This window comes from Dermacentor andersoni, chromosome 6 (assembly GCF_023375885.2).
Source record: "Dermacentor andersoni chromosome 6, qqDerAnde1_hic_scaffold, whole genome shotgun sequence".
NCBI classification, from domain to species: Eukaryota; Metazoa; Arthropoda; class Arachnida; order Ixodida; family Ixodidae; genus Dermacentor; species Dermacentor andersoni.
The window spans coordinates 184,592,177-184,607,779 of NC_092819.1; the positions used below are offsets into that span (position 1 = coordinate 184,592,177).

At 46.1% G+C, this 15,603-nt stretch overlaps 1 protein-coding gene across 2 annotated transcripts in view; it reads left to right on the forward strand.

The window, feature by feature from the left end:
* The window catches only part of LOC126523968 (protein 5NUC-like), a 648,261-nt gene that overhangs the window by 466,276 nt on the left and 166,382 nt on the right, over positions 1 to 15,603 (forward strand). For both annotated transcript variants that reach the window (XM_050172368.3, XM_055067017.2), the window contains one exon: positions 1,792 to 1,989. In XM_050172368.3, coding sequence (XP_050028325.1) covers positions 1,792 to 1,989 — 198 coding nt within the window. The remainder of the gene's footprint in view (positions 1 to 1,791; positions 1,990 to 15,603) is intronic.

Consider the following 15,603-nt stretch of genomic DNA (forward strand, 5'->3'; position numbering starts at 1 on the left):
TTGGTATGGATCGCTCATGTTCTCTAAGGCGCTCGTTAACACAGCGGCCTGACTGCCCTACATACACTTTGCCACATGACAAGGGAATCTTATAAACCACACCGACGCTTCAATCTACAAACTTCGCGTGGTCCTTTTCGCAATCAGGTTTTTTACTTGTTTCGGAAATACGGCTGCACAACACTGACAGTTTCTGAGGAGCGGAAAACACTACCGGAATTTGGTATCTAGTGGCGACATTCTTTAGATTGCGAGCCACTCTGTGGCAATACGGCACAACTTCAGGCCTCTTCTTTTGTGTGATGCAGTTGAGCGGTCTTAAAGGAGTGACGCAATAAAACGATGTCAGTTGAGAAAAGCGCCTTTTCCTGTCGTCTTTCTTGTGTCTGTTGTTTTGCGCTAAACAAAGTATTCATGGATCCCTAAACACCTTCGCTCGGCTGTTCTCCACGCACTTCATGACCTCCCCACTGCCGGTCACTTGGGTGTGTAACGTACGTACGTACGGCCGGATTTACCGACGCTTCTTTTGGCCAGGGCTTGCTCGCTCCGTTCGAAGATACGTAGCTGCGTGTGAGAAATGCCAGTGACGCCAGACACCATCGACGCTCCCTGCTGGGTGCCTTCAACCGCTCGACATTCCCGCGGAACCATTCTTTCAGGTTGGTTTGGACTAACTTGGCCCTTTTCCTCTTTCTACCTCTGAGAACAGGTGGATCGCTGTGGCCACGGATTACGACACGCGCTACGCTATCACCCAAGCGCTTCCTACAAACTGCGCCATAGATGTCGCCGATTTTCTTCTCCGCTACGTGATTTTATTACAGGGAGCACCGCGACAACATCTCACAGACCGTGGCCGGACATTCCTATAAAAATTATCGCACACATCCTGCAGTCCTGTGCCACGAGGCACACGCTATCCGCGTCATACCATCCGCAAACAAATGCCTCACGGAGCGTCTCAATCGGACTCTCACAGACATGCTCGCGAAATATGTCTCTTCAGACCACACTGACTGGGACCTCGCTCTACCGTTTGTCACATTTGCTTATTATTGCTCGCGCCACGAAACAGCCGGTTATTCGTTATTTTTCCTTCTGTTTTTCCGAGAACCAGCACTGCCCCTCCACACAACCCTCCCTGTTCACGCGGCACGGACCAGTGAATATGCACTTGACGTCATCGCCCGCTGTGCCCACGCAAGGCAAAGTGCCTGTGACCGCCTTCTGAAATCCCAATAGAGTCAAAGGTGTTTGTACGACCAGCGACACCGAGGCGTGCACTTCCCGCCTGGTTCTTTGGTTCTTCTAGGGTCCCCGTCGCGTCAGGTCGGCCTGTCAGAAAAACTGCTCTCTTGTTACACAGGCCCATACCGAGCGCTTCGTGCCGTGACTCCTGTCACCTACGAGATCGCCCCTGGCGCCCCATCTGCTGCCCAGTCCAGTGATATCGTGCACGTTACACGACTGGAGCAGTATCACCCTCCCAATGATGACTTTTAGACGCACCGGGACGTCGCTTCTGTCTCCGGGGGATTATGTTACACGCGTGTGGTACTTGATTGTTTGAACGAGGCGCGTGGGCGCCCTCACTCGAAAAAAGAGGTGGAAGAACGAACTGGGCTCGCGCTGTGAATCTAACCGGTCAGCGCTGCAACCGCTGTTGTAAATATAACCTGTAAATAGTTGCTCGTTTTACTGACTCGTCCTTCGCGTAACAATATCTAGTGTGCGCAACTTTGTTTTGATGAACCCGCAGAGCTAAGCAAGTGTTTTTTACACCCGTAGGAGGTCTGGTGTCAGGTGATAAGCCTCAAGGTCCCTACCCCATAGTGGTGGATCGTGTGTCCGGCTCCCGCTGCCTGGTGGTGCAGGACTTCTACATGGGCAAGTACATGGGCAACATCTCCGTCACATGGGATGATCGCGGAGAAGTGGTCCGGTGGAGCGGGCAGCCAACGCTGCTGGACAGCAGCGTCCCCGAGGGTGAGTGGCTACACCGAGTGTGGCGCTGCTGCGCACCACTCAACGAGTACAATAGAACCCAATAAGTATTTCAATTGAATGCCTTGCACATATTTGTAGACAGAACACTGGCCACCAGTTAACGCCTGTGAAAATGCAGCAAAAATTTGTAGAGTTACCCATGCATAAGGACACATTTACAACCGAAGCCAAGTCGAAAACATGCACAATTATGTGTTGTTTGACAGTTGCCATTCTACGCCTGAAACCATGTTGATGTGGACAGAAAATGTGCTTATGAAATCAGTACTTTTGCCAGCGACGTCTCCTGGAAACTTGCCGAAAGCATATGTTATAGATACATGTCGATCATTTGCTAAAACACTTGTAGAAGTTTTTTTTTTTTTTTTTTTTGGTGGACGCTATTGCAGCTTTATGCCAGACTTTAAGCACCTAAAAGATTGCAGTTATGAAGCGTATATCGCTTCAGAAATTGCGTTAGGAAGGTCGTTGGAGGCACAACTCTTTCTAAAGTTGGATTTATGCAGAATTTTGAAAACTCCTTCCAACAATATTGTTGGTACATCTTTGAACCAATTGGGCGAGGTTGTAGCACTCCTGTCACTAGCTTAATAAATACACCTTGTAAGTATTTATTGAAGTATATGCTATCCTTATTTTATCTGTTACTGGTTCTTAGTCAAGCCTAGTAGGTTGTATGCAAGCCTTATGACTAGTATGAAAATTTCAGACCTTTTGTGGGTCTTCCTTGATATAACCAGGCAGCATGCGCATAAAATACCGACACGCTGTAACACTAACTTTAGATGCTAGATGATGCTTTGACAAAAAAGTTGCGTTCCTATTTTATGCTACCTTCGAAGGAGTAATGAACTTAGTGCTAAAAACACGGTCCCACGGAAGAGAGGTCATAAAGACAGGACGAGTGTTCTTCAGCCCTTACGTCCTCCTTATCGTGTTTATGGCCCAAAATTTAGTATTATTGTCTCATTTTAGTTAAGTGTCAATACTTTCTGGCTGTTACAAACATTTGAAAAATGTATTATTTTTGTTGTTGGAACTATGTGCTCACCTTGCCTTTCCTATGCTTATTCTGCAAGGCTGTCTCTAAAGGCACCTCTCTCTCTCTCTCTCTCTCTATATATATATATATATATATATATATATATATATATATATATATATATTATATCATCAGCCTGATTACGCCCACTGCAGGGCAAAGGCCTCTCCCATGCTTCTCCAACTACCCCTGTCATGTACTAAAGTGGCCATGTTGTCCCTGCAAACTTCTTAATCTCATCCGCCCACCTAAATTTCTGCCGCCCCCTGCTACGCTTTCGTTCTCCTGGAATCCAGTCCGTAACCCTTAATGACCATCGGTTATCTTCCCTTCCCATTACATGTCCTGCCCATGCCCACTTCTTTTTCTTGATTTTTTTTATTTCATAATACTGCAGGCCAACGTGGCCCAAGCAGGAGTGGAATTACAATGAAATGGGAAAAGATCAGCACAGAAATAATTTCTAAGTGCCTTCGCACGACAATTTAATATATTGGTTTCATTAGGAAATATTTATCACACACATAAAAAGAATAGCACATAAATAATTTGCAACAGTTCTTGCACCAGAAATAAGAGCAGTTTGGCTAGGTTGACATTTAACGCAACAAATGTAGTTCAAGGGCTTCGTCAAAGTTTTCAGCCTCACAAACTCAGGTAGACTGTTCGAATCCGGAACTGTGCGTGGGAAAGAACTGTGTTTAAATGCCTCTGTTTTGGCAAAAATTGGTTGTAGGGAGTGTTTGGGAGTGTTGCGTGTTGGTCTTCTTGCGATGGACTTTAAATGTGAGGGTACAGATATATTTATTTTTCCAGACAAAATATTACGCAAAAATTTAAGTCGACTGATTTTTCTGCGTACAGCTAGTGTGGGAATGTTATGCGCAATCATGAGCTTAGTTGGAGAATCCAGCCTTCTATATTCATTAAATATCAATCTCATTGCTTTCCTTTGCAGGCGTTCTAAACACTGTATACCTTTTTTTTGTGTGTGTTTGTGGGAATCCCATACAACGGATGCATACTCCAATTTAGGTCTGATAATGGCATTGTATGCTCGTAGTTTAACATTCGCCTTTGCATTTGCAAGCTTCTTTTTAGAAAACAGTTTCCGAAAAGCTGTTGCGCAAATTGCAGAGATCTGCGCCCCCCATGTCATATTACTAGAAAGAGTAATCCGCAAATACTTATATTGAGTTACTGCTTGAATGTTAGAGCCATTCATAGTGTAAGTAAACACGCTAGGATTCTTTTTCTGCGTTACATTTAATAACACTGTTTTGTTAACATTTAGTTGCATGTCCCATTCAGCGCACCACCATTCAATGTGGCTGAGAGTTCGCTGTTATAGGTTATGATTTTCATGGCAGGTTATTTCTTTAAACACAATACAAGCATCCGCAAAAAGTTTATCACACACTGAGTCAGAAATTACTTGCACTAAATAATTTACATATATAAGAAATAATAATGGCCCAAAACACTCCCCTGGGGAACACGGGATGTAACGCTGAGCACCCTAGGTACACTAGATTTCATTACAACAAACTGCTCTCCATTAGTTAAATATGCCTCAACCCATGCGATAAGATATAGCGGCAACCCTAGGTTATTTAATTTTTGAAGTAGTTTACAGCGCGCAACCTTATCAAACGCTTTACAAAAATCTAAGAGCAGTATATCAATTTGCCCAGAACGATCTAGAGCTGCTAAAAAGTTGTGAATAGTTGTTACCAGTTGTGTCGTCGTGGACATTCGATTCCGAAAGCCGTGTTCGCAAGTAGATAAGGCACTATTATCTGCTAAAAAGCACTGGGTATTGTGAGCCAGAATATGCTGTAGTTACTTGCAACAAACAGAAGTTAAACAAATCGGCCTGTAATTAGAAATCATTGACCTATCTCCTTTTTTAAAGATGGGGATAACACGTGCAATTTTCCAGTCGCCCAGAAGTTCGCAACTACGCAAGGATGCGTTAAAGACCTTTGCCAAGAAATCACTTATCTGTATGGAATAGCGCTGTCAATATGTATTTGGGATTTGATCTGGTCCTATACTCTTTCTGGTGCTGAACTTCCTTAACATAACTAAGACACCTTCCCTTGTGACGATATGAATATCCATATCATCAAGCATAGCGGGTTGGGGTACGTAAGCACTTGACGGAGAGAAAACGCTCTGAAAATAAATATTAAAAGCCTGCGATATTGTAAAGGCGTCAGTTTCGAATTTCCTGTTCAGTTTAATTTTATTTACCGTTTCATTCTCTTGACACAAAAATCTCCAAAATTTAGCAGGATCATCTCTAATGAATGCAGGGAGAGTGACTTGGTAGTAATGTGACCGAGCTTCATTTACTTTAGTTGTCAAATTTATTTTCAATTCATTAAGGTTCTCGGGTGTTACGTCTCTACGCTAAGTCCTTTGAGTCTACGTTTAATCCCTAAGTTTTTATCCCTAGTGATCCATGCGTTTTTACGGTTCATACGTATCTTCCGGAATGGGACATATTGTTCGATGGAGAATATGATCGCCTTTTAAAATTGTGCCCACAAGGCATGAACATCATCATGCGTACTGTGGTTTAGTGCAGTGTCTAAGTAATCTGTGATATATGTATCATCTGCGCGGTCAAAGTCATTAATGCACACTGTATGAGTACTCGAATGCCCTGCAGACCATCGATAAGACCAAGAAAAAATACAATAAGCTGTGATCCGACACACCAGGTTCAATACTAATCACACCATTTAAAAACATATCATTTACAAAGAATAGGTGCAAGGCAGCACTGTTGCGCGTAGGTTCACAGACAACTTGATCAAGGTTCAGAGCTAACATTGTGTCTAAAGTAACATCGCTCGATTTAGATTGCCCGTAACCTAATTTATCCCATTTAATAGCTGGAATGTTGAAATCTCCTGTAATAATCACGTGTCGTGGGTGGTTTAGAAGAAGATGGTCGTAAAGTTGTTCGAGAAATGATTCTGACATTTCAGGGGCTTTATAAACAACACAAAGCATAAATGTAACAGCATTAACAGTGACGTTCAGAAACAGGCTTTCATGATCATGAATCTGGTTTGTCATACATACATCAATACCGAGTTTAGAAATAACAGCAAGTCCTCCACCGCGTGTGCTTCGATCGCGCCTGTGTATCTGATAGCCGGGCGCAATAAGTTCATCATCGTGTACGCCATCATACAACCACGTCTCAGTGATAGCAACCACATGAGGGTCGTAAGTCAAACGCAATATTTCTAGTTTTTCCACGAGCACACGAACATTCTTAAGAGTAGACCATGAAAGCTACGCTCTTTGTGTAGGATCTTTCCCGGATCGGACAACAACACGTGTGTTCGAAACGTCATCCCATGTGTAGAATTGAGAATCGATGCGAAGTTTATCGTTCACCAGTGCGACCTTCTTTTCTTGTTCTTTACCAGCTTTAGCACTTTGCCACAACAGTTTTCGTTTTATTTTTAATGTTTCGACAGAGAAGTAATTTTCCATGGAAATCTCCGTTCCCTTAAGCTTTTTGCAGTTGCGTAGCGCTTCTGATTTTTCCATACAATTTTGGAAAAACAGCATCACAGGTCGCTTTCCAGGATGTTTTCCCAGGCGATGTATCCTAGCAATAGACAAAGACTCTACGCCAAGCCTGTCCTCGAACACTTCCTTGATTACTTTCTGTCGCAGATCAGCCAGTTTCATTTGCTCGGTCATCTATGCTGAAAACCACAAGATTAGATATCCGACTCCGATCTTCCAGCTGTACAAGTCTTCATTATGCAAAAAATAGGTGAGGCGTGCTGACAGAACACAAGAGTAGAGAAGTGGACAACGCGAACACCGACTCATGTGTCCTGTCTGCACGCCTCACCTCTTTTTTGCATAATGAATCCTTACCAACGAGCTCAGCTTTCTGTCGTTCTAAGCTACAAGTCTTGCCTGTTGCAATATGAGTGTTTTTTGAAGTTTTTTGACAGAAGTGCTAAGGATTTCGCAATTGTTTACTTTTTGTGCTCTTTCTTTGACATTTGTTTCAAGGTGGGCCATTCGGGTCGAGAATGAATTGACACTTATTTAGGCGTCTTCCAACCGCTTTTTAAGCACTGCCACATCATCTCTAATAGCATTTTGGCCCTGTATCAGCGTCTGGAGCATATCAGCATTGGAAGGACCCGGAGTGGTTACGGCATTGAAGTTTGCGATGCTTCAAGTCGCGACAAGGTATTAGAAATGGATTCAAGGGACGATGCGGTCTTATGATCAGGACCGGGATTAAGTTCGACGTCCCCAGATAAGGTGAGCGTAAAAGCCACGACAACAGCACTTGCATACAAATAAACCAGTTTCAACAAACGTCAGCAAAGCTCACGCATTCCAGGGGGGCATGATACCGCAAGCAAGAATGGGTTGCCGCTGCGAAATGAAGCAGCATAGAGTAAGTAACTAACCTGCGTCAAGAAAGGGACCGTCATGACATGTGCCTGCGCGGTAGCGTGCCCCGACTGGCAGCGGAACGGAGGCGGGTTGAATAGAGCAGCTGCGTTGACCGCACACAAGGTGGCTCCAGGTTGCCAGATGAGAGCATCAGTAATGGCGGGAAACAGCGGCCACGTAGCAGCTCCTGTCCTTGTTCCGTTGAAAAGTAGGCCAGAAACTGTGAAGCGGCGATGTTCTGTGCCCTCGATGCTTGCAAGGTGGGCGGGAAGACTTCGAAAGACCAACAACAGGCGGGCCTGCGTCAAGAAAGGGACCGTCATGACATGCGCGGTAGCGTGCCCCCTGTCTCACTGGTGGTCGTAGGGTCTGAAGGAAATCATAGAAGGAGCGGCAGAAACCGGTGCTCGTAAAAAATAAAAGGAAGAACAGAAAATACTGAAATGGTATAAAAAAAATAAATAAATAAATAAAGGGGCAAAGAACTGAAACAAGAAAGAAAGAAAAAGAAAAAAGGCTAAAAAAGGAGAAAAGACGCTAAGAAACCAAACTAAGTGTTGTTGCCTATAGCTTCAAATTTAGCATAGCGAATAGATTCTAAAGCTCCCTTTGACACGTTTATGCCTATTGGTTGCAATGTCTTGAACTTATGCATAAGGTATGATGATTCTCTGCATTTACTTTCTCGTTCAGAGCGGAAATTTCACTGCAAGATGCAGAGTTTAAGTTCATAAAATTTATGACCTGGCTGGTTGAAATGCTCGGCGACGGCTTTGGGAAGCTTTTTAGCCGTGTCCGTGCGATGTCCGTTTAATCTGGCGTTCATTGATTGCCCTATTTCAGGGATATATTGTTCCTTACAGAAGGAACATTCAAGCACATAAATCTCATCGGAACTTCTACAAGTGAAGCTAGATTTAACTTCTTGTGTATACCTATTTCCGGTTCTTTTAATTTTAATGACACCTTGAAGGTGCCTGCAGGTTTTGCACCTGAGGCGGCAACATGATTTTATTACAGGGGAATGCTGTTGGCTGACTTTTGCGTGTACTAACATGTCATTAAAGTTGCTGTCTTTAACATGTCTATAAAGATCCGGGAACGCTTTTCTCAGACGCTCGTTAGTTGATAATTCGGTGTGCTATTTGCGTAGGATGTTGTTTATGGTTGGGGGTGCATTACAATATTTTGTTATAAAAGCCGGGGGCTTGTCAGATTCTGGTGTGTGCTGTTTGTTCGCCGATTCCGACTGTATCTCTAATTTAGATGCGACATCATAAGCTCTATCGAGAGCAACTTGGGGATAGTTCCTTTCAGCTAGCGTTCTTTTAAGCTTATTTAGGTGGTGGATATAGGCAGGTTGCGCACGTAGTTCCCGCGCCGACTAGGGCGCCCCTCGCGGCGGCGAGCGCGGAACCGGCAGGATACGACCGGCTCGCTTGCGTTCGGAAAGCCTGTATGTGCACTGTTTCGCGCGTAGTTGTTGCCTTTTCTGAGCAATGCCGAAGTGCAATCCGAGCTGTTGAGTAGTGGGCTGCAACAGCACGTACACCAACTCACGAGGAACAAAGTTTTACAGGTTTCCAAGCCGACCATATGAACCAGAACGGCGTCAACACTGGATAGCGCTCGTCCGACGGCATAAGCTGTTTTATGTTCCGGCGTTATGCCAAGTGCGTTATAACGCTGAATTCTTTGCTTTTACAGCAATGATGGCAGCAACGGGACACCTGCAGTCAGTGGCGTAGCTAGGTCGTCTGGCACCCGGGGCCCATAGGTCTTCTGTCCCCCCTCCCCTCCCCCGGGTTTATTTGAGGAAGGCGAGGATATCAACAATTTCCGCGTGTCTCCGGACGTATATGACACCCCCCCCCCCCCACTGGCCCCTTGCACCCGGAGCCCACGCCCCCCCCCCTTTGCTACGTCACTGCCTGCAGTGCTTACCAGGATATGCAGCAAACAAAGTAGTTTGTTCCCACACTATACCGCAGTAAAGATGTGGAACTCTTTCCCAATCCTCTCCCATTCGAACAGCGCTAGGGCTTGCTGAGAGATTTAAGGAGGGGTTGCAGCCGGCTGAGCTGGCATACACCCTTCTGCGCCCAGCATATCAACGAAGGGGCAGGTGAGATCACCAAAATTTTTGACAACGTGGTTTATTGGAACCTCCTTTGCACGCACAGAAAAATCGCAACATAAAAGTATCGCACTTCCAGTAACTTGGGCGAAAATATTTTCCCAGCGTAGTCTAACAACTGGTAAGTTCATCCCCTTTTTTGTGTTTGGGGAGAGCAACGTTAGAATACCTCTGGTAGGTCTTACGAGTCGTTCGTACGCCCCACGTTTTTAGATGAGATGTTTTGGATTCGTATTTGCCGTCCTGTATGTACAGGGAAACTACCGCGGCGTCCTTGCACTTCCCTGCGATGCCAGCACGGCAATCGCAGCTCCCCGCTAGGATTTGTCTGCTGTCGCTGATCTTCAAGAATCAATGTCGCCTATAATTTCATGTGTCCACACCATAGATAACGAAATAACTTAAGCTGAGCTTCACGCATCTCGCTGGTGCATTATTTTTCGTTTGCGGAATAAACCTAGCAGTCACTTCCGATCAGTGCGAGTTCAGCACTTCGCTCACGCCGTAGACGTGCCCCACTTCAAATAGACGACTTCCTTTCTCTAAATTCTTTTCCCTAAAAAAGCTATGAAGATCTTGTAATTCCCGAAACCCGGTTAAAATTAATATCGGCACGCTGTTTCGCGCCATCGCTACCGTTTGACAGGACGCCAAACAGGCAGCGCGGGCTGCTGACGCCGTGAGTAATCCTACCACATTCGCGCAACTATTCGTCAGATGGCGCTAGGGGTCGGAAAGACAGGGCGCCGCCTAGCACTTGCAACGTGCCCATAATCGTGGTCTTCGCTACAGATTTTTCTTATTCGTTTCGCTTGTCCGAAAGAAATGCCTTGCTTGCAGTGTTGCTGGTGATGACTGTTGTAGTCTAAATATTGCTGGCTTCCGGTAAAGTGTCGTTCTCAGTTTTCCGTTTTCTATGTAGCCCGTCGTGTCCAGGAAGCTGATCTGACTAGGAGAGGGGTCAGCAGTAAATGTAAGATTCGGGGGAAAGCAATTGAAATGGCTAATTAAGTCGGTTAACGCGCTTATGCTGTGTTCCGATATTCTAAATATGTCGTCCATGTAACGAAGATAGGCGTGGGGTTTAAAAGGGTAGGATCTCAACAGGTGTGCTTCAAGCTGTCCCATGAAAATGTTCGCATACATGGAAGCGAATACATAGAAGTGTTCCTGTGCTAGTGCCGAAAGTTGGCAGGTAGTGAATAGAATTGAATTCGAAATAGTTGAGCGTGAGAACTAACCTAAGGCGCGAGAGGTAAACTTCAGGAGCGTGCACTTGGGGATTGATTGCGACGAATTTAGAAACAGCTTCAATTCCTTCACTCATGGGTATGTTGGTGTAAAGGGCAGAAACATCCAAAGTGACTTACATAGCATGCTCGGAAAGGATTTGGTTGGCGCTGATCGATTCCGTCGATAATTCGAAGGAAGTACGGCGTGTCTTGAACAAAAGATGCATGGGAGGGTGGTGGGGATGTTTGTCAGGTAGGGATTTCAGAATGTATGTAGTGACTCAGTAGGTGTGTTGTTGTTAGACACAATAGGCCCACCTGGGATTCCTGCTTTCAATATTTCTGCGACCAGAACTTTATGTACTTTAGGAAGATAAAAGCGGCCTCCTTTCTTTTTCTTGGGCATCATGAAGCGATATTTAGATTGCGTGATTAGTTCCCTGAACCGGAGTTCCGCTATTGTGTTTTGAACAGTATTGCTGTAATGTGAAGTTGGGTTAGAGTCGAGTATTCCGTAATGGGTGTGGTTGGTCAGTTGTTGGGAGGCCTTATTCCTGTACGTTTCTGTAGGACAGATTACGATACTGCCGTCTTTGTCTGCTTGTTTTATTGCATTATCATTCCTTTTCGCAAGTTCTTTAAGGATTTGCTGTTGAGCGGGGGAGAAATTTTTGCGTTTCCGGCACTGCCCCGCTGACTCTAGAATTTCCTTTGATAGCAGCTGTATGTATAAATCCAGGTCTGGGCATTCTTCGGCTTCCGGCGTCCACGTGCTAGGTAGTCAAAGAGAGCCTCTATCATGTTTTCCTACATCTGGTCTATCGAAAAGAGCTCCTGGTTGCGGATGCGTCTTGAAAACTCTGTTATGTCTTTGTGGAGTTCGTATTCGTTTACTGCGTTGTTCGTCAGAAAAAACGTTAGACCACGTTTCAGGAGATCAACTTCCTCGGGGCTTAGACTCTGGGATATGTCTACTACATTGCTGTAGTGCTCTGGATTCTCGCCTTTAGGACTGTCGATGAAGCTACGTGCTGCAGGGGTTAAATTAGTTTCTTTGGGTGGATCTGCAGTTCTAATATTTTGCGGTGGTATTTATATAGTAATTTTTCCTCCCTACTTTCGACGAATTGTTCAAGTTCTCTTCTTTCCGGATAGATAAATTTATGCTGTCGACTTAATCAGCAATTATCGGAGGTTGTTCCTTGCAGTGTTCTTCGTGAATACCAATAAGAGAGAGAGAGCGATGCAGTTTCTAGGACAGCCTTCCACTTCAATAATATCCTGGAGGGTAAAGAACCGAGGGCGCATATAACCTTTATTCTGAGACCTTTTGGGATTTTCTGTTTATTCAGAATCAGAATCAGTTTATATTGGGATGATTAGAAAGATTACAAGTTGTTAATATTCGCAAGGAGGTCCCGAAGTCAAAGACTGCAATGGGACCTCCTTTACAAAGTAAACGTAATAAAACAAAAATACAGCAGTTTCAACAAATCGTTAACATAGAAAAATTACAGGTTTTAGTGTGAATAGCATGATTGAAGAACTACATATGCATAAATATCATGAAAAAAAAGCACTGTAACACAATCTCGTTGACAACTGATAAAGTAACAACGTAGGTGACGTGACGAAGACAGTATAATTTGCTAACTCGAATGTAAATGTGAGGCAGAAACAGAAACCTAATGGTATTGTCACGTGGTAGTGACGATGAAGAAGGCAGCAAAACTGTGATTAACGAAACTAGCGTTTTATTGGGCGAACTTGTGCCCTCAAAAGCAGGCTACACTCAAAGAACGGTAGCGGCGAATACACTCGGCGATCGTCGAAAATCTGATCAGCGGGTCAAGCGCGTCAGCGTTTCGTCGAATGTTCGTCGAATGTTCTAGAGTAATCGCTGGCACCCGCGTGTCTTCCACAAAGTTCCACATTATTCGCGTCGCGCACACATGCAATCAGATCACACAATGTTCGGTCACAGACAGCCGAAGGAACCACCGATAACATTCAAGAAACTTCCGATACATGCAGGCGCGTCCTGCGCTGTGCGATGACATTTGTTAGGCGGTAACACGTGTCGCCCAATAAAGACAAGTACACGTGTCAATACACCCCCTCGTAAAAAGCATCGCCCCGATACTGCAGAATAAAGTAACAAAGAAAAACACCCGTAGCAAAGAAACAACCAACTAAGGAAGTTGGTCAGAGTGCGTAAAAGGCCTTAACAAGCACCACGTAGACCACTTCAGATCGTGTGCGGTGCCGCTGTGAATGCGAAATGCCGTTTGGCGCCACCACATTCTCCAGTGCGCCAATACGTCGATTGACCTTGTAGGGCACGAAATAGCGGCGCAGTAGCTTCTCGCTCAGTCCTCGTCGGCGTATCTGGGTCCAAATCCTAACACGGTCGCCGGGCTGGTACTCGACAAAGTGTCGACGGAGGTTGTAGTGTCGGCTGCCGGTCCTCTGCTGGTTCTTGATCCGCAGGCGGGCGAGCTGTCGGGCTTCTTCGGCGCGCTGGAGATGGGTAGCGACGTCAAGATTCTCCTCGTCAGTGACGTGCGGCAGCATGGCGTCGAGCGTCGTCGTCGGGTTCCTGCCGTAAACCGGTTTGAACGGCGTGATCTGTGTTGTTTCTTGCACAGCCTTGTTGTAAGCGAAGGTTACATACGGCAGGACCCCGTCCCACGTCTTGTGCTCGACTTCGACGTACATTGCTAGCATGTCGGCGAGGGTCTTATTCAGGCGCTCATTAAAATGATTCGTCTGTGGTTGGTAGGCAGTTGTCCTCTTGTGCGCTGTCTGACTGTACTGCAGAATGGCTTGGGTGAGCTGCGAAGGCCGTTCCCCTGTTGGTGATGAAGACATCTGGGGCGCCATGTCGCAGCAGGATGCTTCCGACGAAAACTTTTCCCACTTTGGCTGCGCTACCTTTAGGCAGAGCTTTAGTTTCAGAGAAGCGGCTGAGGTAATCCATCGCCACGACGATCCACGTATTTCCGGATGTGGACGTCGGAAACGGCCCCAACAAGTCCATCCCGATCCGCTGAAAATGTCGGTAAGGAGCCTTGATCGGCTGTAGTAATCCCGCTGGCCTTGTGGGTGGTGTCTTGCGTCGCTGACAGTGTCGGCATGTCTTGACGTAACGGGTGACGTCGTAGGTAGGCGCGGCCAGCAATACCTTCCTTGTATCCTCGATAACGTCCGGGAGAAACTGAGGTGCCCGATGGTCGGATTGTCATGTAGGGCGCGCAGTACTTCTGGATGCAGCGCCGACGGAACAAGAACCTAGTTGGCGAGGACTGGTAAGAAGTTCTTCTTCACAAGTAGATTGTTTTGAAGCGTGAACGAAGATAATCCGCGCTTAAATGCCCAAGGGACAACGACGGTGTGCCCTTCCAAATACTCGACGAGGCCTTTTACCTCCGGGTCTGCCCGTTGCTGTTAAGCGAAGTCTTCCGCGCTTATTATTCCAAGAAAGGCGTCGTCATTCTCCTCATCTTGTGGCGGCGGGTCAAAGGGGGCGCGTGATAGGCACTCGGCATCAGAGTGTTTTCGTCTGGACTTGTAGGCTACTGTGATGTCGTGTTCTTGTAGGCTGTGGCTCCACCGCGGCAGTCGTCCTGAAGGATCCTTTAAATTCGCTAGCCAACGCAGCGCGTGATGGTCGCAGACAACATTGAATGGCCAGCCATATAGCTAAGGGAGAAATTTAGCTGTAGCCCAAGCGATAGCGGGGCATTATTTTCGGTCGTAGAATAATTGCCTTCTGCTTTTGACAGCGACCGGCTAGCGTAAGCTATCACCTGTTCGGCTCCGTTTCTCCTCTGGACTAGAACGGCACCGAGGCCTAGGCTACTGGCGTCAGTATGGATTTCTGTATCGGCATACTCGTCAGAAGTGCGCAAGTACCGGCGGCGACTGCATGCGTCGATTGAGTTCTTCAAATGTGTCGGGCTGCAGCGTTTCCCACTTAAACTCAACGTTACATTTAGTTAAGACGTGTCAACGGCTCAGCGATGCATGAAAAGTCCTTGACAAAGCGCCTATAGTAGGCACACATGCCAAGGAATCTACGCACTGCCTTCTTCTCGATGGGTTGCGGGAACTATGCGACGGCAGCTGTCTTTTGCGGGTCTGGGCGGACACCATATTTGCTGATTACGTGGCCTAGGAACAGAAGCTCATCGTAAGCGAAGCGGCACTTTTCCGGCTTCAGACTGAGCCCTGATGACTTGATGGTCTCTAGTACTGTCGCAAGCCGCCTAAGGTGATCTTAGAAATTTCCGGCGAAGACGACCATTTCATCCAAGTAAACGAGACAGGTCTGCCACTTTCATCATCATCATCAGCCTGGTTGTGCCCACTGCAGGGCAAAGGCTCTCCCATACTTCTCCAACTACCCCGGTCATGTACTAATTGTGGCCATCTTGTCCCTGCAAACTTCTTAATCTCATCCGCCCCCCTAACTTTCTGCCGCCCTCTGCTGCACTTTCCTTCCCTTGGAATCCATTCCGTAACTCTTAATGACGATCGGTTATCTTCCCTCCTCATTACGTGCCCTGCCCATGTCCATTTCTTTTTCTTGATTTCAACGGAGATATCATTAAGTCGCGTTTGTTCCCTCACCCAATCTGCTCTTTTCCTAGCCTTTAACGTTACACCTATCATTCTTTCCATAGCTCGTTGCGTCGTCCTCAATTTAAATAGAACCCTTTTCGTAAGCCTCC